The 23,991-nt window shown below is 46.6% G+C and overlaps 2 protein-coding genes across 16 annotated transcripts in view; one reads left to right on the forward strand and one right to left on the reverse strand.

Annotated features, from left to right (window-relative positions):
* STK32A (serine/threonine kinase 32A) overlaps positions 1–2,001 on the forward strand; it is a 137,408-nt gene extending 135,407 nt beyond the window's left edge. Inside the window, exon 13 of the mRNA XM_081505084.1 lies at positions 176–2,001. Within this exon, the coding sequence (XP_081361210.1) occupies positions 176–269 (94 nt within the window). The 3' untranslated portion in view covers positions 270–2,001. The remainder of the gene's footprint in view (positions 1–175) is intronic.
* A 4,195-nt stretch (positions 2,002–6,196) lies between these two features.
* Positions 6,197–23,991, reverse strand: part of DPYSL3 (dihydropyrimidinase like 3) — a 222,413-nt gene continuing 204,618 nt past the window's right edge. For all 15 annotated transcript variants that reach the window (XM_081495646.1, XM_081495648.1, XM_081495650.1 and 12 more), the window contains 7 exons: positions 22,937–23,057; positions 18,919–19,075; positions 18,083–18,224; positions 16,069–16,239; positions 14,471–14,650; positions 10,668–10,830; positions 6,197–9,410 (listed from right to left, as the gene is read on the reverse strand). In XM_081495646.1, the coding sequence (XP_081351772.1) occupies positions 9,322–9,410; positions 10,668–10,830; positions 14,471–14,650; positions 16,069–16,239; positions 18,083–18,224; positions 18,919–19,075; positions 22,937–23,057 (1,023 nt within the window). In that variant the 3' untranslated portion in view covers positions 6,197–9,321. The remainder of the gene's footprint in view (positions 9,411–10,667; positions 10,831–14,470; positions 14,651–16,068; positions 16,240–18,082; positions 18,225–18,918; positions 19,076–22,936; positions 23,058–23,991) is intronic.

Genomic DNA, 23,991 nt, shown 5'->3' on the forward strand with positions numbered 1-23,991 from the left:
GTTGATGGGACAGGCAGAAAAATGGGAACTTCAACATTTAAAATCAATGATATTTTTAAGGTTACCCGATTCATGCTTCTTTATAAATTGTTGAGCTTCATGCTATCATTTCAAAAGTTTAAATCTTTTATTTCTCACTTCAATTAATAAACCTACTTTATATTTTCCTTTTAAGAGTCAAAAGGGACTTTAATAAAAGACAAGCAAATCAAGCCTTGGAAGAAACCAAAGACCCACAAGGAGAGGATGGTCAGAATAGCAACCTGTGAAGTCCTCATCATCTTCTTGGGACATTTCCACGTCAGGAAGAGCTGACAATAATTCTCACCTCTGCACACCTCACACACCTTAGAAAATGTGAATGAATGCCTTGGGAAGGAGGCAGCGTGACACAGGGAAGAGTCCCTGGGTTCCTGGGAACTAGTTTCAGAAGTAACTGTGTGACCTTGAGCAAGTCACTTCATCCCTTTCTCTGCTTCAGTCTGTTCATCTAAAGTGAGAAGTTAATACCAGATGAGCTCTACGCTGCCTTTTTACTGCCACCATCCTGTTATTCTTTATAGCCTCTATTTTTACTTTAAAAGGAATATTTGGATGTAGATTTATTTTTCCACTCCTAATTATACTGTGACAAATGGACATCGGTGGGTGATGGAGTGAAGCCCTTGAGAGCTAGAAAACTTCATAAGGAAGCCAGAATCCCCAAACCCAACTGAGTAGAAGTAAGGAATTCATTCAGGAAGAAATGAGTGGGACCAGATAAGAAGTAACAGTATTGATGAGGGCCCTCCAGTGGTGTGCTGGACGTGAACACTACACCAGCTTGTATCAGCTAGTAAGAGCTGCTAGGCATAAATGCCCCAATGCCCTGTTCGGTGATGTGAAACTGAGAAGTTGAAATTGGTGATGGTGGAAATATTTACACCATGGAAACTGGCAGATGCTACAAATAGGGCTTTCTCCCCCCTCCCAGCAAGCCAGTTCTGAAATATTTAGCACACCACTGGTCTTCTTCTAGCAGCATGTTCCCTGAGAACTGTTACTTCTTAACACTATCACAGACCTGGGTCCAGACAGGATTAGAAAAGAACATTGTCACATTGAAAACACATCCAACTTATAGTACACTGAAGTTGTATCTTACACAGGAGTTATAGTCTAAGTTAGAATGTGAGATGAATTTGGAAGATAGTAAAATTTACCCTTGAAAAATCCCTTTAATATACATTAACATATGGTGAGTATCTTTTCTTAGAGAAGCCCAATATCATGAGGCCCTTCACTAATGAAACGAGTCATCTTTGATTCACTTTTTTTGGTCTCATTTTAAGCTAATACCAGATGCAGTAAAATGTTGAACAGATTATTCATGGCTTGGTAGACTAGACTCACACTTCAAACTGTGGAATGCCCACACATCTGAGAGGTCTAAGGTCATGGAAGCTAAGGGAACAGCAATACCTACTTGTGCTTACTGCAAAGAATGGCAGGCTGAATCACCTATCTACAATATTTTCTTTATCTGCCAAATACAAAGTTTAACTTGCCTAAGTTAAGATGTAACGCTACTCTCTGGATACGCAGATCTTTGCAGAACTGTTTTTTGGCAACTCCCAGATGCTGCTGGGTGAAGAGTAAACAGGGTTGGTGGAGGACTGTTGTAACACTCAGCCATTCAGATCATCAAAACCTTGTCCTTCCTTATGGAGCGAAGGGGGCTCATCAAGGCGACAGGCAGTAAGTTGTCAACAGGGGAGACCAGACAGGTGGAAACAAGCAGAAGTAACAGACACTGCTACATAGGACTTTCCCAGAAGGGAGGTCGCACTGGGCAACTCAACACAAGAAGAAAAGCAGTGCTGAACTGTCATTTCAACACTGCCTGGTTTTCTCCTCAATGAGCCAGCAGGCCCAGAACTTCTGGCCTTGAAAACCTGGACACAGTGCCTCTCTGCTTTAAGAGTAACCACATTTCTGTTAAGAATTAAAAGCCAGATCCTATGTTCTGTTTGATTCCTTTTCTCTACATTCCCCCCACATGATCTGTCTGTGCTAGTTTTTCTCCTATACAGAAATTATGGCTCAGTTTCCCAAGGAGGAGGTTGACCAAATCTGTAAGGAGGTGACCAGATTCTGCTTCCTGTTGGTAACCAGGAGTGTCAGGGGCCACGTGCTTGTTTACCAACTTCCATCTTTCATTTGTTTGGAGTCAAGCCCTGATGTACGTGGACTCATCTCTCCAGTCACCTGGTTCCCCCTCTTTCTCTGACCCTGTCTATATCATCCCAATGGAGAGACTTTGGGAAAGACTTACGCAAGGGCAATGGGATTGGAAGGGTCTCCATTGGGATGAGAGTTAATCATTTGTGTCATTTCATGTCTGTCTACTCAGTTAATAATGGGATAGGAACTCAATACAACTAGGTATTCTGTAGGATGAATATCTAGTTTTTACTTCCAGTGACTTTCTTCTGTGCCTGCAGCACCATTGTGGGCTTTCAGGAACCATGGATCCAATGATTGGGGGCACAGCCTGAGAGAGGTTAAGATAAGATTTCCAGTCCTCATCAGGTTACAGAGCCACAAGGTAGTTCAAGTTAGAAAATAAAAGGCATTGCATCTATCAGTGTAGAACAACTAATCCCAAGAACATCCACTGGATATTTTGAGTGCTAGGACAAAAGTTTCCCCAAATATAGAAAGATTCCTAAGTCCTTACCATGACTGCTAGTTGTTGAAATCAGATCCTTGGGTTTCATTCCATAACCTGGGCTAAAACTGACTACCCTACTGGATGAAACATATCTAGGTTTATGACAGCCAAGGCTCAGGGCTAAGAATTAAAAAAAAAAATACAAAAAACAGGGTGACTCTTAAATCCTTTTCTCTGGCATTGCTGGCATCTTATTTTCCCTGACAGCTCCCTTACCTGTGTGGAACATCTGAAAAGTCTGAGCAGGTTTGGAAGTCCAGGAGCATCCTGGTTCTAACCCACTGGCACTGCAGAGGGGCCCACCCACCCCAGCACAAGCACAGGGACCACAGGCAGGTGGGTGGGGTGGCTCTGTGACCCTGTCCTTGACCTGAACCCCATGGAAGGAAATGCTTTGCTAATGGCTCATTCCCCAAGGGCAGCACTGGTCTTACCTGAGGGCACTGCAAGGGCAGAAATCAATGTCAAAGAACACAGAACACTGTTAATGAGGGTAATTTAATTAATTGGCAATTAGTCTGCTTCTGATAGTTGAGTTTTAACCAGAAACAACTAGACTTTATATCATCATAGCTTTTCTAGCCTGGAGGGATGAATAAATAACTAGGGAGAAAGAGCGGGTCACACAGCTAGCAGGGGCCAGTGCTGCTGCTTTTGGCTAACTAGTAATGCTAAGGCTTATAATTCTTCAAGGGCTCAATGAAAAAGCATGAAAAAGAGTGAACTGTTTTAGTATCCAGTTGTCCCTGCATTCTGTCGACACAAATCCCTGTTTCCTAGAGACTCTGCTTGTGATCACCATTTCTTACAATCTCAGTGTATCTGATATTTAACACTATTAAAAATCCAAACCCAGTTTACAAACTGTGCTGTTGTGAATGGGTAGCCCTTTGCTGGGAAATCTGTGCTTCTGTTGAGCTGTAGCATACATACTGTCAGTGTGTCTGTATGTATTAAAATGTCTTCTGTACACTGGAAGCCACTGCCCTTTCTTTGTCAGCTGTGTGTTTGTGTGTAATTGTTTCCCCAAGGGGTAGGGCTGTGGGTTCTCAAAGTCACTTGTTCTCATTTCCATTTCTTGCTGTGAGGAATGTCCTTCACCAGAGACAAGGTGGTATTAGAGAGGATGTTTCAGAACCACGGAATGTTAGAGATGATGTCCTAGAACTATGAGATGCGCACAATCCAGCTGATCCACAAGTGTAGAAACTGAGAACCTGACCCCTCCTGCAGTTACCTAAGGAAGCACAGCCCAGGACTCTGGATTTTTCCTTTCACTACGATCTTAAGGCTGTGGACGGTTCATGCACCTATTTTTTTCAGCACTCTGTCTTCCTACCCATCAATGTCTTTGTCCTGTCCTATTCCACACATCCAAGCAGCAGGTGGATGTTCCAAGCCCAGAACCCAGGACAGGAAGGTAACTAACAGCTCTGAACTCTTGCAGCTAGAAGCAACTTCTGCCTTGGCGAGGACCAAGGGGTCTTCCAGTCATCTCTCTGACGCACAACAGCCTAGCAGCCACAGGCTAGCTGGTTCCTGGGACAGGATTTTGTTAAGTCTTGTGGGCTCTGTTGTCCAGGTCTTGGGAAGCATCCTGTCACATTCTCAGTGTCTGCTGAGCGCAGGGCAGGATCTAGACCTCTTTCCATTCTCAGGAATGCCTGTCTTAAGGATGCAACCTCATTTCTGCAGGCTGCTGTGGGCCCTGCTCATTTCCTTCCTCCTTGTGAGAGCCTGATGGTAGTAAAGTTGATACCAGAAAGTTCTTTGAAGCCAAAGGGACCTTGTTTTTCCTAGTCAGTGTTCTCATTCCCCACCTGGTTGATGTGACTCAGCCCTAACAGCTCTAGCCTGCAGAGGTGTGAAAGTCAACGTGTGAAATGCACTAACTTAAAAAAAAAAAAAAAAAAAACTGCTTCATCCCTTTTAGAGCCCTGCAGGCTGAGTTCATTTTAAGCACTAACCCTGCTCTTGACACCTAGGCTAATCCTAAGGAGAGCTCCATTCTGCCACGATCATGAGCAGGGAGAGGTGTTTCACCCGTCTTGAGTTCAACCCACAAAACAGGATTGTGGGCAAAAGCTTGTTAATCATGAAGCCTTGCACGTCACACTGAAATAACTCCTTATATGCACAGAGGAACTTCTGATGTAGTTTCTGAGCTTCTGTGTTAAAAGTTATCATCAATCTGAGCTCCAGTACTGAAAACACTGCTCTGCCAAACCAGGTCAGGGGTGTTCATCACACACAAAATTCACCAGAAACTATCATTCCCTGATCCCCTGCCCCACCTACCCCAATCTAAACACAGATACTGTGCCCTGTAGCTTGAGAATGGTGCTGTGGCTGTATCCTTTTTTTTCCTAGACTCCATGCCCTCCTCTTCTGGAATCACAGACTGATTTTCTTCGAGTTATTGCGAGTCCACGTGGTTCAGATGGCTCCGGAGCCAGTGTGTTAGCAGGTGTAGCCAATCCCGGGATCTCACACACAGTGGCGACTACAGTGGAGTATGTGACCGAGCCGGAACAATCAAAACCAGCCTCCTTGGCCAGGAACTATCCAAGAAGCCTCTCTACCCCGCTCTTGCACCCAGAAATCGCTAATCAAGTAAAGTGAAAACTTGGTGGTGCTGATGGCCAATTTTGCTCCCAAGTGGAATGAGCTTTCCTAAGAATGAAGCACTTCCTAAAGGCAAACAGGGCTAAGAGATGGAGAGAAACAATGTTCTAGATGCAGCTATGCTTCAGTCTACCCAAATCTATCCCTGAAGTTTTCAGTTACACTAGACTTTAAAAAATCTTTTTCAAAAAGTTTTCTTAATAGGCGTCTAACATTTGCAATTAAAAATGTCCTACATAAGTTCTAATTGGATCCAGGACTGTTCCCCAAAAAGGGGTTTAGTGTAACAGGTTTGGTGGAATGCAATGTGATACAGAAGGGTTCAGAACCATGAGTTCAATAACTTTGAAATATATAAAATTTCTGAGCCTTTAACTTGACAACATTTGCTTTAAATCTCTCCAATTATTATAATATACACATTAGATTCCTTAGGAACAGTCTGCAAAAGAATATACTTTGGCACATGCTTAGTTTTCCTCAAAGTCCAGGCTTTTAGAAGTAGAGGAATTGCTTTAAGGGAATGACAAAAGAACAAAACAGAATAAAACAAACCTTTCAGGATCTGTTTGGAACTCAACTAGATTTATCCCAGTTGGCAATGCCTTTATATTATTGCTGAATTTGATGACCCATTAAAAAATTTAGTTATTCCCCAACGTTTCAATAACGGTCATTTAACTCTGTGGCCAGAACAAAAACTCATGTGCAACTGAAAAGAGAAACTTCAGATTTTCTCAGGGTAATGGTTTACATCAGACATGTCTCTCTTACTAACCGCGTCAGTTACCTTAGGCAGTTGTCACACTTCAGGTGGACAGGAACAACACACATGGAAGAAGGCTGGACAACGATGGCTGTGAGTTCAGAGTTATTTTAATAACCAGGTTTACATTAACAGTCACTTGATGAACTTTGTTTTTTCCTTAATCTCAGCTAAACTCAAAACACAGTTTTCTTCACGGTTCAAAGCAAACAGCTCTCGGCGTTCCAGAGCTGCTTCACAGCTACCACAGGTCACAGGGAGAGTCACTGTCTGTTTATAGTCACCAGACACAGAACTGAACACCCACACACCATTTCCAAAGAGGGAACTTACAAGGGATGCTGGCTGCCTGGGACAGCCCACATGTACGCTGGGACTGGAGCTGGAGGTTCCAGGGGAGGAGGTCTGGGAAGCCTGGGGCAAGAAGCTGTTAGGGAGATTTCTCACGGGGGAGCCCAAGTCCAGGCTTGGGATGGATGCCTTTGGGGCAGAACATGACTCTCTGTGTGGAGTCACAAAGGAAAAGGCCAGAGGATGACTGGACTTTGAAGAAACGCACTTTTGGGATAACTACAGCCCTGCTCTCTTTAGAAAACTTAGAGGAAATATCTCTAGGTGGGGTAGCTGATTTATCTAATACCTTCTCAATTACCAAAGATGGCGGCCATCCCAGAGAGAAGCCCAGATATTTGCCATCCCCTCTTAGAGAGGGGCCAGGCCAAGAGATGAGACAGCCAAAGAAAGCTTGGAGGAGACGGAAGACCCAGCATACCCTCCCACCCTCAGATGAGATGCCAGGGAATTCTGAGAGGGCTGTGGCTCACCGCCATGTTCTCTTCCTAAACCCTTTGGACAGGGCTCTTTGATGGGTCTCATGGAACAGGGCACATTCGAATACAAATTTTAACTTCAGTAACGAGGAACCAGAACTCAACGTCAACCATATACTGGGAGTTTTCTTGGAATTCTCAGAAATTTCTGTGCTTGGAAAGTTACTAATAGTAAATGAAGACAGGGAGACTTCCTCAGTTAAGTTGCCCATCATGAATGCATATAGGGGTTGTTCCTTCAGCAAACAAACAAACAAACAAAAAAACCAAAAACTTGTGCAGAATATAAAGTTCTGGCTCAGTGTTTCATTCAGAAGTCCTAAGTGCAGCCAATTTGGCCATGAAAGATTTATTTTTCAAAGCACAGAGAGGTCGTGGGGAGGCTGAGCTGGACTCAGGGATTAGGTAAGAGCAGAGGACAGCACACAAGAGGATGCTTGGACTAGTCATTTATGTGTCTTTTCCTCCATCTGGTGGTTGTGGCTGGTACTGCAATGTACCTTAAAGCACAGCCCAGCCAATGAGGTATATATGAAAGCCTCTGATCTGACTAGCTCCCTGTCTGCAAAACTGTCCTTCTGAGTTCTACCAAAGGCCTCCAAATCTCTGAGTATATAAATCAAGAGCTGCATCCTCCCCTTCGCTTAAGTTTCTCTTAAGATAAAGGCACCATGAAAAAGCCTTAAAAACAGCAAGACTCCTTTTATGAAAGGAAATATCTTTTTCACGATTAGAACAGAAAAGTACATTGCTAGGGAAATCCTCTTTCTTGGCTATTTCCAAACTCCTTTTTTGCCATGTACCCCGCTTTCTCTGGTCTTCAACTTACTAAAACCTGCAGAGATAATGGCTTCTCCTAAGCACCTGAAAAGCGTTTGCTCTTTTCTTCAAAGCACTTAGTTCACGGGGTTGCAGGACCTACCAGCTGGATCCCCTGAGCACCAAAGTCTGATACCGGGTTGAATATGTTTCCCCTGTAATACGGACCTCGGCGGGATCACAGAACTTGCTCCAAAACTGAATTTTCAGAAGCGGAACGATAGGGAATTGGACATTCACGTCTGACCGACAAGGCAGATGCTAACACTATGCTAATTTCTTTTACGTGTCACGTCACTTCCACTCACTGGAAGACTCTGATATTGAAACAAAAAGTTCCCCCACAGGATATGCTAAGGGAAAGGGCACAAGATGGTTCAGAATTGATGAACAGAACCGCGGCAACAGAACGTGTTCCTTTTGCTTCAGACTGCCTTTCTCACAACCCTGCTGCCTCCCGTATGAGCCAAGATTCTCTTATTAGTAATAAAAGTTAGGGAACACATAAGAAAACAAATTTCCAACAATAACCAAAAAAATCATATTCAATCAAAGATGTGCCTGGATCTTAGGAGAGCAAGAGAATCACTCACCCCTGGCAAGAGAAGTCCATCTCAGCTCCAGTCCTAACTTGAGAAGCCACCTGCTTGTCTCCATTTGCAATGAGCTTGAGAGGTGATCACCAGGTGTTTAGAGGGAGGTGTTACTTAAATGTGGCCGCCCTCCCCCCAGGGCCCGTGCTGTGCTCCCAGCTGCTGCCTTTTAAGAGCACCAAAGAGGGAGGGCAAGAGGAAGAGAAAGGTCATTGCTTCTCTCTCCTCTTAGTTCCCAACCCAGGAAAGAGAAGAATTTGAAAGCAACATTGAGAAAGAGGCCCGACCAAACACTTGCATGACCAAAAACGTGGAAGCAATGGTGGGTTCTGGTGTTTTAATAAATGTTGCAAGGGATAAAATCTACTAGGAGAGGACATGACAGAGTCCCAAACCCGAAGATCGTCTTCCTTGTCTGCGGACCCCAAGGGCCGGTGGTGGAGTACCGGCTGCCCCGAGCGGCCATCTTTCGTGGAAATTAACATACTTCATCAACACAATACACAAGACCCCCTATGCTCACCCACCCGCCTCCCCGGTCCACACCCTACCCCAGCCCCTCTGAGCCCTCAGCCTTGCTCTGGGTTCCCACCACCCACTCACCCCAAATAACCGGCATCCCTTTTGTTCATTTTCCTGCCGTCCCCGCTTGTCTGTCCCCTTGTCGTAAGATGCAGCACTACACACGCTCTCAACACTATATAGCAGACGCTTTGCCTTAGTGGCCTGATTGCATGCATGTAAATGGGGGAGGGGCGTCAAACAAATCCAGGCTATGCATCAACAGAAATCAAAGCAATATTCGTAAAGCTAGGCAAGCGAGCGTTAACATTGGAGAAACATAAGGCTTGAGGCTTATTGATTCTTTAGATCGAAACTGTTTGGATTCGCTTTCCTTCTTAAATATTGGTGTACCATTTTGGCTTCAAAAGAATCTCTTCTTGCTTCTGCCCCTCTCTTTGGGGGAGGGGTCGCTTAACTCAGGGATGTGATGTTAGAACGCCCTCCAGGGGGCGCTACGATGCGCTTGCTGGCCGAGCGGACCCCCTCATCCACTTGGGTGCCTGCAGGTGACAATAAGTTCCCAGGGAATAAAAAGGGAGGTGGGGGTGCGGACAAGAGAGAAAATAGATTAATTTGAAGAGCGTAAGATATTAAATGCCCTCCTCATCTCCCAAGAAACTTCCATTTCTGTCTATCAGGTAGTCCAGACTTTCCGTACCCACTCTCCTGAAAACAACCCTTTGGAGGAGAAGCCAGATTCTTACTGGATTTCATCGGACCCTCTGCATCCTAACAATAACAGTAGAAAAAACAATGGGATTAATATGAAAAACAGCTGCTCATGTGCACTGTGATAAGCAACTCTGAAGTGCTTCTCAGATCATCTCATTCAGTCCTCATCACCATCCTGGAGGGAGGTACTGTTATTATCCCATTTTACAGAGGAGGTGACTGAGGCTATGAGGGGTCAGGCAACTTGCCTGTGAGGGTCTCACAATTTGGAGTGGTGATGGTCTGACCTGGGGATACAGCTAAAATGAAACACTGATAAGCACTCCTTTTCTGAAAGGAGCCAAAAAAAAAAAAAAAAGAGCTTAGGCATGACAGTAGTCAGGGAGCAATGAAAAACGGCAAAAACAGTGAAAAATTTCAGGCAACTACCATATGTGATCTCTGATACTGTCACCTCAAGTTTTAGCATTTTTCCTCCGTCTTCCTCCCCTCTGCCCCCCTTGTATCTTTTCCTCCCTGTTTTCCCATTTCTCCCACTTCTTCCCCACACAATTATTGTCCCTTTACATGTGTCTTTCTCTTCTTCTTATCTCACTCCCCTCACTTGAAAGCTTTCATCAGAGAGATGCAAATCTACACTTATTGGCTATCTACACTACTGGTTATGGAGCAGCTGAACATTTTCTAAGAATATCAGAGAGTTCGTAAAGATTCATGATATAGCTAAGCCATGGTAAATGTTCAGTTAGTGGTAGCTGTTGCTAGCATTATTATTATGACAAGGAAAGGGAGAAGATAAGTAAAATCCTAGGCTGGAAGAAGCTATTGCAATTTGAGCATAAAAATTATCTATTAACCTGGGCAATGAAAACAAAATATACTGCAGAGCTCACCTAATCTAAGGCAGAAAATCATACCCAGTTCATTAGGAAACCATCCCGCCCTCACCCCACCCCCAGCAGGTGTGATCTCTAAGCAGAACTGGTCATCTTTTAATCCTGATGTTCTATCTGGCTGAGCCTTGGCTTCCTTTCCCGCCAGGGCTTCTCTCTGGCTCAGCAAACCATCAACTTGTCCCGACTCACCTGACAGGCTAAATCCGGACTGATGCAGGTTCCTCACTGGCGGGTTGGGCCGAGTGGGTGAGCCCCGGGTGGAGCCGGCGGGGGTGCCCGCCTTGGGCGTGGTGGTCAGGTCGAACACCGGCCCGTCGTACATGCCCCTGGGCACGGCGTGCAGGTCCGCCATCTGCAGCAGAGACAGAAGGCACCCTTTAGTCCCTCAACAGCGAAGGGTCTGTTCCAGGCAGCACAGATGAGGCACTGAATCAAGTGTGTGTAGTGAGAGCTAGAAAATAAATCATATTATTTTTCAATCCTAGGGATGCAATGTACATGATAAAGGTATTTAACACTGCTGTCCATTAAAAATCAGAGTTGTTAAGAATGTAAATCCTAAGAGTTCTCATCACAAGGAAAATGGTTTTTCTATTCCTTTGTATCTATATGAGATGATGGTGTTCACGAAACTTATTGCATCCCATGTAAGTCAAATCATTATGCTGTACACCTCGAACTTATGTTTGTGCTGCATGTCAATGATAATGAAACTGGGGAGAAATTAAAAAGTTATTTTAAGGAAAAGAGAGGCAGGATAAAAGGAAGTGGGTGTTGTGGGTGAAGGCCTTTCTAAATAGATGAGCTTCTAGGTACAGGTTCAAAGGTGCTTGTGGGGACCTCAGAGGGAGGAGGCTGGGGAGGCAGAGTGGCGGCCTGGATGGCAGCATTCTCAGCAGAGGAAACCGACAGTGCGAACATTACTGAACAGAAGAACCACCTGGGTGGCGGAGCAGAGCGGGTGGGAAGGGCAGCAGTTTGAGACGAGGTCCTTGCTGGCAGGGATGTGTCCCCGTGGGAGCTTCATCCTCATGCTCCTCAGCACAGATCAGAACCGGCAGCTCCAGATGAGTGTCCTCACTCAGGGGGTCTGACCCACTGGCCTCTGGCTATGGCTGTGCAGCTGCCCTAGGACCGTGGAGGCCACCAACAACATCACCCAACTGCAGGCTCTGTGCCAGGCACAGTGTGACCAGGGCTCAGAGTGCCTCCCCCAAAGGGGCTCACAGTCTGTTACACAAACACTGCACGACCATCCAAGGCAGCAAAACAGCCAGCATGCCGCCTTCACCTATTTCTTATCATTGGCCAGAGGTGAGGCAACGAGGACAGACCACCAGAGCGCCTGACAGCGCAGGACGGCCCGTTGTAAGACTCCAGAGGAGTCACACAGAGCTGTCCCTCTCCTGTCAGCGACTCAGGTGCAGGCGCAGAGGCAAAGCTCATCAAACTTGCAGATGCTCAGGATTCCAGTAAGAGGATGACTACATCTGTACTCCTTCAAAACCTTGACCAATAACTGTATTTCATCAACATTTCTTGGGGTCCAGAGGCAAAGTCACCTTCATGGAAATACAAAGCTGACATATAGGACATTTGAGTGTCCTTCTCTTTTCTGTTAGGCCAGAACTGGAGTGTGGAATTCTACTCCATGCTGCTGCTGCTGCTGCTGCTGCTAAGTCGCTTCAGTCGTGTCCAACTCTGTGCGACCCCATAGACGGCAGCCCACCAGGCTCTGCCGTCCCTGGGATTCTCCAGGCAAGAACACTGGAGTGGGTTGCCATTTCCTTCTCCAATGCATGAAAGTAAAAGTGAAAGTGAAGTCGCTCAGTCTTAGCAACCCCATGGACTGCAGCCTATGAGGCTCCTCCGTCCATGGGATCTTCCAGGCTAGAGTACTGGAGCAGGTTGCCATTGCCTTCTCCCTACTCCATGCTACCTACCTTCAAATGATCACCAGTAAGGAGAGAAGGATGGGAAAGGGACCTAGAGCACTGTCATGAATGAACAGTGGAAGACGGCAGGGATATTTAGAATGAAGGGCAGATGACTTTGGGAACACAGAGATGCTCAGGGGTGGGTTCAGCTCATTCTCTGCAGGTGCCTGGGACAGAACTGTGCTGCGTGTTGGCTTCAGGGAGGCAGCCTTGAGCCCAGCAGGTTCCTATGGAGGCTACGGATAAAGCTGCTGCCACCAGTGGGGCTCTGGACAAAATGGATTCTCTCTGGCTTCTACTCAATGACTGCCTCAGTAACACTGTGTCTGAAATTAGAAGGAACTCCCCAAATCTGAGCTAAATAACTGGACAACTAAGATCACGCTGGGGCTATCTGCACAAAAGTAGCTAGCTTCTCAGAATTCTGAATAATTTATTTCAATATATGCTTATATCTCCATTGTAATTCTAGAATCCTCTGCTTTTGCTTTTATAACTGGTTGGATTATCGGTTCACCTTCCAATAAAACATTACATGTGAAAACAAAAACAGGAAAAAAAAGAAATCAGTTCTCACAGACAAGGCTGGCCAGCGGCCTCATGAGATGGGGAGGCCCCGGTGCTGCAAACATCCACACGAGGCTAGATGTAACAGTACCGCTTACTGTACTCACTGGCGTCTAGGAGTTGGGCGGGACACTGACATACTGAGTTTCTGAGAGGTTCTCTCTAATGATATCATGAAGGGCACTCATTTCCTGTCACCAGTGCTGACAACAGGAAGGTCTCACTGGACTTGCACCCAAGAACTGCCCTCAGATGAAGAAAGCCACCTGGCCCAAAGCCTCACACTCTGCCTGGCACCAGGGTGGGAGGGTGAGGGAGCAAAGGGAGTGGTTATAAGGCCCAGACCCCTTCCAAAGACCAGTCCAGCTGAGGCCTTGGTTATAACTGCATTCCAGCATCCCTCTGTCCTGTCCTGCTTTGTTTATGCCATCACAAGGGGTGAACCTGAAAGCAGTACCTCACCTCCCTCCCAGAGCCTGTTTCCCAGGCCATGTGCTCTGCAGGTAGGTCGAAGACCCCTGCGTGGGTCCAGGCACTGAAGTGAGCATGGCTCCGGCCTGGCCCACAATGATTTCCAAAGTGCACGCCCTGCCTCCTCCTCCCCCGCATGGGTCCAGGCACTGAAGTGAGCATGGCTCCGGCCTGGCCCACACTGATTTCCGAAGTGCATGCCCTGACTCCTCCTCCCCCACCACCCCGGTGTGCACAGGTGACTTTATCCCTTTTACGAGGCAAGGTCAATGTCGTCAGGACTAGGTAGGGCTCAAATTCCACAATCCCAGAGCTGGTCAAACCCTGCTTTGAGGAGCCCTAAGGCTTCCCTACAGGAAGATGACCTGGAGGATGGTGCAGGGATAGGAGAGGGAGCCGAACAGAGTTCTGGGCCTCCCCCCTCCATTAACCAGAGCTATCCTGTCTGTAATGTGTAGGGAGGTGGGGGGGGGTAGGTAGACATATACATAAACATGTACACGTGAGTGTGTGTGCATCTGCCTACCTATTTGTGAAATCAGGGGCATAAGTAAGATTTTGTTTGAACCACAGAACTTGCTAAAAGAGTTATAAACATTTGCCCCATGGATGGTTCAACACCAGGCAGACACAGGATGGGACAAAGAGGGGTGGGCGTGGTCTGCTGGTTCTTGTTGTAAGCCTTAAAGAGTAAATTATTTCTTAAAAATATATGCAGATTTTATTTTGAATTATTCAAAAAGTTCAATACTACTTTGAGAAAAAGCACTCTAAAGGTGAGGAGAAATCATTGGAAACAAGCTTTCTTTAGCTAAGAAGGGTTTTGAAACCCCCTTTTATAAAATGGATTTTAGTCCATTACATCTGTGCAATTGTCCTTTGGGAAGAGATCCTTGCTGTGAATCCCTTTGGGAGGATCTAGAGCACACAGACCCCTCCCCATCTAGTGGTTCCTACACCTGGGCTGAATGGGTCACGGAGCCCTTTCCCCCTCTCTGGGCTCCACCTGCTTCTCACCTTCCTCCGCGCTTTAATGCGCTTGTAGACGTAGTCCGAGAAGGGGCTGCAGGGGATGAAGCGGCCAGCCCCCTGGGTCACATGCAGGTTGCCATCTTCCAGCATGATCTTGCCCTGGCAGATGACCACCAGAGGAGCCCCGCGCAGCTCCATGCCTTCAAAGATGTTGTACTCTGCAGCCTAGAGATAGGGGCGGGGGGCAAATCCTTGGTTATGGGTATAGCGAGGAGACAAAGAGAAACACAGTTCTCCTGGGCTTGGGATCTCGCCTTTAGCATCACCAAGAACTGATTCAACAGGTAAGCTGGGAACAGCTTACAGACTGTCTGCACCCTTTCAGTGGGCAGAGACCTCGGGAGACAGATGCTTGCTAAGAGTGGGCTTCCTGGTGAAGAGAAGCATCCAATCTTTTGTAGGGTTCTCACATGGAAGTAAATTTTTGTCACTGGCAGTGTTCAAAGAGAAGGTGAGTAACTGACAGTGATGGTGCTGTCTTGTACTGGGTGGATGGGTTATACAATCCTTATGTCCCCACTAGCTCAAAATTCAATAATGTGATTTGACACAATGTTTAAGCAAAGCTCACTACCACCCAAAATGGGCTTTTCCCCTACCTTCCTCATTTATTCAGTAAGTGCAAGGCACTGTTGCAAAGTAGTTAAGGATATCAGTTTGGAGTCAAGTTATCTGGGTTTGAATCCCAGCTTCACATTTACTTGCTGCATTATTTAATCTCTCTGCATCTCTCCTTCCTTACCTATAAAGTGGGGATAATAAGAGTTCCACCTGGAGAAGAGTGTTACAAAAATTCAACAAATTAAAAACACAGTGCCTGAAACATAAGTGCTTGAAAATACATTTTCCTAACAAATATTTTTATGCCCCATTCTGTGTGGTGGTGGTGGTGGTATGTCATGTCTGTCTCTTGCTACCCCATGGACTGTAGTCCACCAGGCTTCTCTGTCCATGGGATTCTCCAGGCAAGAATACTGGAATGGGTTGCCATTTCCTGCTCCAAGGGAATCTTTCCGACCCAGGGATCAAACCCACATCTTCTGCATTGCAAGAGGATTCTTCCTCCACTGAGCCACAAGGGTACTAGGCTTTAACTATTATCTTTCACGTGAAATTCCTCATGAGGAAGTTATCAGAGCTGTTGACTAATTTTTTCCTGTTCTTTCTCCTTCTGGGCACCAGGTATTGTTACACTGCTGGCCCTCCTGGAGTGAGGTATGCCCACAGGCCTGGCTTTGGCCAGTGTGGGAGGAGAGGAAGTGACGTCCTGGGAAAGCTTTCAGGGCCTCGTCCTGATCCCCGGGCTCAGCAGTCATATAGCACAGGTAGAGAGGGTGCCTATACAGACCCCTGCCCTGAGTGACTGTGATGGGCAGAGCCCCTCTTCCCTGCCCACCCATTTTGCAAAGCAGGAGTGAGAAATAAACTGCAGAGGTTTTATATCCCTGGGAATTCAGGGTGATTGGTTATTGCAACACATCCTCACCCAATTACCCTGGCTCACCACAAACTCACATCTCTCCTGTTCCTGTTCCCCACCCAGGTTCCCCACTCTGCTCCACGTCCACCCGCTCAGGCCATACCGACTGGTGGTTCTTGGCAGAGACAATCTTGACAGCATCTGGATCCCATATTACCAGGTCGCTGTCAGAGCCCACGGATATTCTTCCCTTACGAGGATACAGATTGAAGATCTTGGCAGCATTTGTGCTTGTCACGGCCACAAACTGGTTTTCATCCATTTTCCCCGTGGCCTGTAAAAAGACACACACACAAAATGGTCCCTCCAGGGCTTCTGAGTTCAGAGCAGGGTGACTACACTTCAGTTCAGTTTAGTCACTCGGTCGTGTCCAACTCTTTGCGACCCCAAGGACTGCAGCATGCCAGGCCTCCCTGTCTATCACTAACTCCTGGAGTCCACCCAAACTCATGTCCATTGAGTCAGTGATGCCATCTAACCATCTCATCCTCTGTCATCCCCTTCTCCTCCTGCCCTCAATCTTTCCCAGCATCAGGGTCTTTTCAAATGAGTCAGCTCTTCACATCAGGTGGCCAAAGTATCGGAGTTTCAGCTTCAACATCAGTCCTTCTGATGATTCTGTAGCTCACTGGGTGGACTTAGGCCCAGAAATACAAAGAGGGGCTTCAGAAGTGGTGAGCACAGAAGTCCACCCAGTGAACTACAGAATCAGGTGGGCTGTCACGATCACCCAGACAAAATGGACAAATGCTTGGCCTAGGATGGAATTTACTTCTCTGGAAGCATGCATGTTTTTTCTGATATGTACATACATTTACTTACTTATTTATCCCTTCTAACTCCAAAAGGGATTATAGAGATTTCAAAGTAAAAGCAAATGTAACTGTGAGCCCATATTTTAGATATTTCTATTTGCATAGGCACCCAATAAATATGGAAGAACCTTGCCCAAATGAAAACAATGGTTATCCCTGGAGTGTGGAATTCTGAGTGATTTTTGTTTTATGTGTGGACTTTTCTGTGGTTTCCAAGTGTTCCTTATTCAGCAGGTATCATGTTAGTAATTTTAAGATATGTATAACCTTTTAGCAGTTTCAGATAGTGCCAAAATAAATATATATACACATACACTCATAAATACATAACAATGTAAGAATAGATGAAAAAAACCTAGTTTATGTGAGAAGAGACAAAAATATTTATACTTTCCCCCTTCTCAAAACAGAAAGCTTGTGTAAAGAAAGAAGAATTTAGTTTAAAATCTAGTTTCGACCTTCCTGGGAACCAAGAGAAAAAAAAAGGAAACTTGGATTACATGGTGTAGATGTGTATTTTATTTGGCTCTGAAATGAGTGTCAAGGATTTTTAAAATAAAACAGAGGGAAGTGATCAACTTAATAATGAGTTTTATAAAGGTTAGTCAAATCTTAGGAAGTGACTTCATTTGCGTGGCTATGTTTTTTGTCAGCTTCTGTGATGTTAACAAGGAAAGTAAAACCACACCACTTTGCCAGAAAACTTTGACAATTACTTGTACAGTCTGGATGACCACACAGCCCAGTACAGGGCGTCCTTGGTGAGCAAATGACTTGAGTCTTGGTCATAGACCCCTCGCCTATCATGTCAAAGGATTACAGCCAATCCTTTATTTGTACCATTAGATGAAGGATGTATTTCTGGTTCGTGTGCATGCATGCTAAGTTGCTTTAGTCATCTCTGATTCTTTACTACCCTATGGACTGTAGCTCGCCAGGCTCCTCTGTCCATGGGATTCTCCAGGTGAGAATACTGGAGTGGGTTGCCATGCTGTTCTCCAGGGGATCTTCCCAACCGAGGGATTGAACCCGTATCTCTTATGTCTCCTGTGTTGACAGGTGGATTCTTTACCACTAGTACCTCCTGATTCGTAGTCCTTCACAATCTAGGAGGCCTCCTCAGAACCCAGCCCTCAGGATTCATCACTCTAGAAGGGACATTCACAAACCACCTGGTTCCAGAGATCCCTGGGCAGGTATGAGGCCTCATCTGCATGCCCAGCGCCCCCAGGGGTGAAGAGGAACAAGGAGCAGGACACTCCGATCTGGCCTCAGCTGCCCCACTATGACCTCCATCCTTACCACAGCCTTGTCCCAGATGACAGACATGCGCTCCTCCACACCATTGGTGCCCTCGGGAATGGCTGTGAAATTGTCCTTCCCGATGGCTTTCTGGGCAGTGCTGAAGGTGCAGTGGGCACTCCCGGAGAGCTGCAGGTCTCCACTGGCCGAGAAAAAAGTTCCATGTGAACAAGGAGACTAGAGGCACCCCAAGGGCCCAGAAACAAGGGTCTAGGGTAAGGATGTGGAGCTCTGTACACTGAGTTTGGAATCCTTCCCCTCCCTCTTGCCAACTGTGAACTTGGGTGATTTCTCACCCTCCCTGGGACTCAGTTACTCCATCTGGAAAATGAGGGGAGTGGATTAGATCACTTCTTATGTAACAGTATAAAAGGGACCCAGACGAGTGATGGGACTTATCCACAGAGGGCAGCAGCAAATGCGTCTCCCGATAATTTGGGTTCGGTGGTCATCATGACCAGCTGTTAAAACTAGGGAAGTGATTTTTTGTCTCCGGGACTTTCAATTGCTCAACCTGTAAAATAGTGATGATAGCTCCTCACTCAGGGTGATGTTTGTTGTAAGGAACAATGAGATCACATGTGTAATCTCACCCTAGGGCTTGGCATACAATATGTATTAACTGCTGTTACCATTACTAAAGTGATTACTGGAATATCTTTTAAAATACAATGGTGGAGAGCCCATTGTCTGTGCTCAGTACTGCAGGGGAATTCCCGATATGCTTTTCTCACAGGAGACTCTAGTCTAGCTGATGGATGGGCGGCCCTGGTTCTCATTCCACTGGCCCCAAGATGTCTCCATGCAACACCCACTGCTTGTCATTCTGCACCAACCTGGCCAGCAAGGAGTTGATGTAGTCTGGAGTGGTCGGGTCAGGACTCAGAGGTGGGGATGTCACAAACGCAGCTGCCTTGGCCCAGTTCTTGCTCCAGTAATGGGTCCCATCCGTGCCCAGGCTGGCAGTGATGGGCTCACCAAAGACCACATTTCCTGGAAGGGGTGGGTGAGAGGCAATAGGTTTGCATAATGTATGTGCTGCCCTGGGACGGGCTTAGATAATCATGGCCCCTACTGAGCCTTCTCAAGGATGTGGCTCTGAAGTTAGGAAGGTGGGATTCAAGTGCACATTCCCAGCTTTTCTAAGCCTTTGCTTTTCTATCTTCTAAATGGGAACAACTTTGTATTTGGTAGAAGTCACTAGTTGCAAGACGCAGCATGCATTCATGCTCAGTGGCTCAGTCATGCCCAACTTTGAGACCCCATGAACTGTAGCCCACCAGGCTCCTCTGTCGATGGGATTTTCCAGGCAAGAAACCTGGAGTGGATTGCTATTTCCTTCTCCAGGGAAATCTTTCTGATTCAGGGATCGAACATTGCCATGTCTCCTGCATTGGCAGGCAGATTCTTTACCACTGAGCCACTTGGGAAGCCCCATAAGATGCAGCATTTATTCTCAAATTTTGAAGTAAATTAAAATTTGAAGCAAAAGAAAAAATACATACATTAACTGTTAAGATTCATCCTCATTTCAGAAATGTGAAAATGTGGAATAAATCGGTCCTGGAATTGATGACATAAGACAATGTCTACTTCCCAGCCTTATGAAAATGAAGGGTTTGGCATACACAGAGTGTCTGGCACTCTGGAGATGCTAAGGAAAAGTGATTTCTTTACGCCTCATACTCCTTTCCACTGTAGAGTCCAAAGCCCAATATGTGCACACGTCACAGGGAACTGCTAGATTCTGCTGCTGCATGGACACGCTTTGGCTCCACAAAGTAACACCCGTTCCCATGGATGACAGGCCTCATGATCTTTTTTTCCATCATGTTTGTTACTCCTTAACCTAAGGCAACAAGGGAATTTGCTCAAGGACACCCAACAACCTGGGACACAGCAAAGATGAGGCTGGCTTCTAGGACCCTGTTTTTGGAATGAGGGGCTGAAATGCTCAAACCGAGAAGACAGGAGGAAGGATACTGGAACACACACTGACCTAAGCTGAGCTTCTTTAAGAAGGGATGGTGATACAGAAGGCAAAAGCCATCTCATAGAAGGTGGGTTGGTACCAAGTGTCTTTGTGCCAGATTCTTGGGTTAAAGATGCCGGGGCAGCCCTCAGCTTCTTTAAGTTTGGTCCCCCATCTTCCACATTCAGATTCCCCACAAGATGGACATCTAAGGAGGCTCTATGGCCAAGACTATAGGTTTTGCCTTGCTTCAACTCCAATCAAATTGTTTTGGTTGCCTGTATTGGCAAGAATTCTAAATATGCTCTGGTCTCACTAGAGAACACTCATGATTGACTTGTGATGTCTGCCATGTGCAAAATAAGAAAGCAACGGCAGTGATTCCCACAGGACAGTCCTGCTCCTTAGGATGGTAGTGAGAAGGATCCACACAGGACTAATGAGAATTTCAGGGGCTCTCCAAAAATATTTACCGAACTAAAGCAACAAAGAAACGAAGAAATGAAAAGCAAGCACTCAAATACTATTAAGAGAAATACAAACGTAAACATGAGCACCTCTCCCTTTGGACTATCTTTAGATAGAGGACTAGAATAAGCAAAGATTGTAATTTACTATAACTAGATTTGGAGACTTGCTCTCCCAGCTGGGAGATTCTGGACAAGATGGGCTTCAATTTCCTCATTGGAAAAATGGTGACAACAAATGCCAACTTCTCAGAGTCCTTCGTGAGTTCTACATAATACATTTAAAGTAGTTCTCTCTGTGCAAGGCATAGCATTGGTCCTCACTAAACTGAAATTCCTAATGTTGTTTCTGCGCAGCCAGGCAGATGTGCTACAGAGCACTTGGGGTTTAAACACCCTGGGGCTTAAACTCCTCTGGTCCAGAGGGAAGAATGAATCCTACCATACTCTGTCTTCTCGCTCTGAATGCTCCTGCCTCTCCCTGAGGAGGACAGTTCATGACATGTTTATTGGCTTCAATCTCAGCAGCCAGTCTTTCATCACTAAAGTGATGCCTTCCTTCCACCTTGGAGACCAAGCTGTACTAGTTCTCCTTGCCGGAGTCATGATCCAGAAGGCTAAGGGTGAAGAATTCTTCTACATGAAATTTAAAACAAGAATCAGCATACAATTGAAACAACCTGTCTTTGAAGCCCCCCAGGTCATCTAAGAATGGGTCCCAGGCTGGATGTAGCCACCAGCAGAAGGCACAAGAGGGTGAGGATGGTAGGTGGCCAGGGGGAGGGGTGTGGGGGTGTCTTCCACGAACTTTTTTTTCCTTTCTTTTTTTGGCTCCATGGCAGGTGGGATCTTAGTTCCCTGACCAGTGATAGAACTTGTTCCCCCTGCATTGGAAGCACAGCAGTCCCCACTATCAGGGATCCATTCTCCTTTTTCCTCTTTTTCCCTTCTTGGAGACTGGGTAAGGAGCACTGGACTGCTTTCCTGATTCTGTCCCGATGACTTATACCCAGCGGAGCAGCCACGCCATATCATATGGAGATACTTAGGAGCCGAGAGAGAAACAGCAGGCTTCCTGTGAGCAGGGTAAGGCAGGCGGTGGCCCAGAATCAGCCTGCTAGAAAGGCTGTTGGGGCAACTGGGAAGCTTCCCCTCCCAGAAGAAAAGGGTCTCCTCTGCTGGAAGGCCGGGCAGCCACACACACGGCCATCAGTCAGCTGGGACTATTTTTATCCTCCTCAGACACTCACCTGTGGAGTTTCACAAACCAGTTCTGAGTTTGGGAAATGAGTCACTCATCATGGGTCTCCCGACGGGCACACGGCGGGCATGATTGTATAGCCGGGCCTAGGAAACCCTCCCTCCCAACTAAACACAAACCCCTATGGCCCCTAGGTCTCAATCCACTCTCTTCACTAGTGGGCCCATTAAGGTGCCATTGAGGACAACAACAGAGAACTAGAAAGCAAGCTTTGAAATGAGGATAAACTTGAGCCTGGCACAAGGTGAGCACAGGAAGCTAAGTTAACAGCCATGGAGGAAGGAGGCAGACATCAGAAGGTCTTGAGGACAGAGCCTGGGGTCATGACAGCCATACTGTAGCTGGATATCGTATGGAGACCCATTCAACACCTGCTCTGAAATAACCGGCGCTGACCTGCGTGGCTCAGAGGGTGGGACCCCCTGCACTCCCTACCGTCAAACCTGGCCAATTACACCATCTCTGGAGCAGATACCGGTTCAGAGATGAACCCACACCCCAAGCCAAGGCAATGGCAGTCTTCCTGGGGACTTTTGCTTGAGCTGTTGGAAAAGACATTCTCCAGTCCTTCATCATGCCCCCACCAACTGTGGAGGACAACAGCAGCTTTTAGCATTAATCCTTGTCACTGTTCATACGGAAGATAAAGCCAAAAGAGAAGAAAGCAGAGTCCAGAAAGGAGTAAGAGTGACAGAGCCATAAGGGTATTGTTTAAATCCCTTGAACCAGCCATGCCTAAAACACCTTCAGCCAATAATTGTTTAAGTCCGTTTGGCTGGGATTCTGGCTGCTGCACTCAATATAATCCTGACTAATATGTCCATTTATAAAGTTCAAATAATATGAACTGACAGTGAAAGATCACAAGGAGAAAAAAGATGTACCAACTCTCCAAAGAACAGATTCAAGCTGTATCATCTCGGGTAGACCACTTACCCTTCCTGAGCCTCAGTTTACTCATCTGTCAAGTAGAAGAAACCCTGAGATCCTGCCATCCACACAGGATGCAGAAAGGATCCAACAGACTAACAAGGATGAGGGGCTTCCCAGAGAGCAGGGCAATGAGCCAAATAGGCACCGCTGATACAGGACAGCTGGGGGGAAGGAGCCACACGGCTCTTTAGGGGCTCTGAGATCTCTGGAGCCCAGATCACCTTTTTTCCTGGCTTGCGAGATGAGGTCGGCCGCACTCTTGCTCATGACCTTCGTGACGTAGAGAGGACAGTTGGTTTGGCTAGCGATGGTGATGGCGCGGAACACAGCCTCAGCTTCCAGCTGCAAGAAACAATCCCTGGGAGTCAAGGGGAGCAGGACCATCTCCAAGCACCACCCCCAGCCTCCACAGACTGACAATGCAGTGCCGCACGGAGGTTACAAGCCTTGGGGACCTGGAGCTCCACACTCTGGATCCAAACCTCAGATCTGTGGCTTCCAACTCTGTCCCTTCACTGGGCATCTCAGAGCCCCGCCCCTCTCCTGGGAAGTGGAAGTGGAGGGTGTGTAAGCAGAGGACTGTTAGGTGAGACCAGTGCCTGGCCCGAGTGGGCACTGCATCAGTGGCCTCTTCTCTCCTCTTCCTGTGATTATCACAAGGGCCGCACATAATGGAAGCCTTTGCTCCCCAATCTACCCAGGACAGAATCCCTGGGCAAAACATAACCCCAACAGCAGTATGTATAAATAACCAGTGAAGACTGCCTGTGTGCACGCTAAGTTGCTTCAGTCATGTCCAATTCTTTGCAACCCTATGGACTGTAGCCTGCCTGGCTTCTCTGTCCAAGGAATTCTCTCCAGGCAAGAATACCGGAGTGGGTTGCCATGCCCTCCTCCAGGGGATCTTCCCGACTCAGGGATCAAACCCACATCTCTTACATCTCCTGCATTGGCAGATGGGTTCTTTACCACTAGCACCACCTGGGAAGCCCCCAGTGAAGGCTACTAGGTATTAAATCCTTTCCTGGATGGTCAGCAATGGGTCAGTTCTTGCAGGCGTTTCTTATACTAATCATCCCCAGGCTTCTCAACTCCAAGATTTCTTTCACTACTGATCTCCTCCAGCCCACCCTAATGTAGAAGTCATGTTTTTGAACGTGCCAACCAACACAGTTGACTGTAATAAGTACGAAATAAGAATCTTCCCCTGTTCTATTAACAAAGCAGGATCTTAGAGCTTGGCCCCTTCTCATGAGTTGGGTCCAAGTCCTGAGTC

Source organism: Giraffa tippelskirchi, chromosome 6, assembly GCF_054371585.1.
Source record: "Giraffa tippelskirchi isolate mGirTip1 chromosome 6, T2T-mGirTip1v1.2.pri, whole genome shotgun sequence".
NCBI lineage: Eukaryota > Metazoa > Chordata > Mammalia > Artiodactyla > Giraffidae > Giraffa > Giraffa tippelskirchi.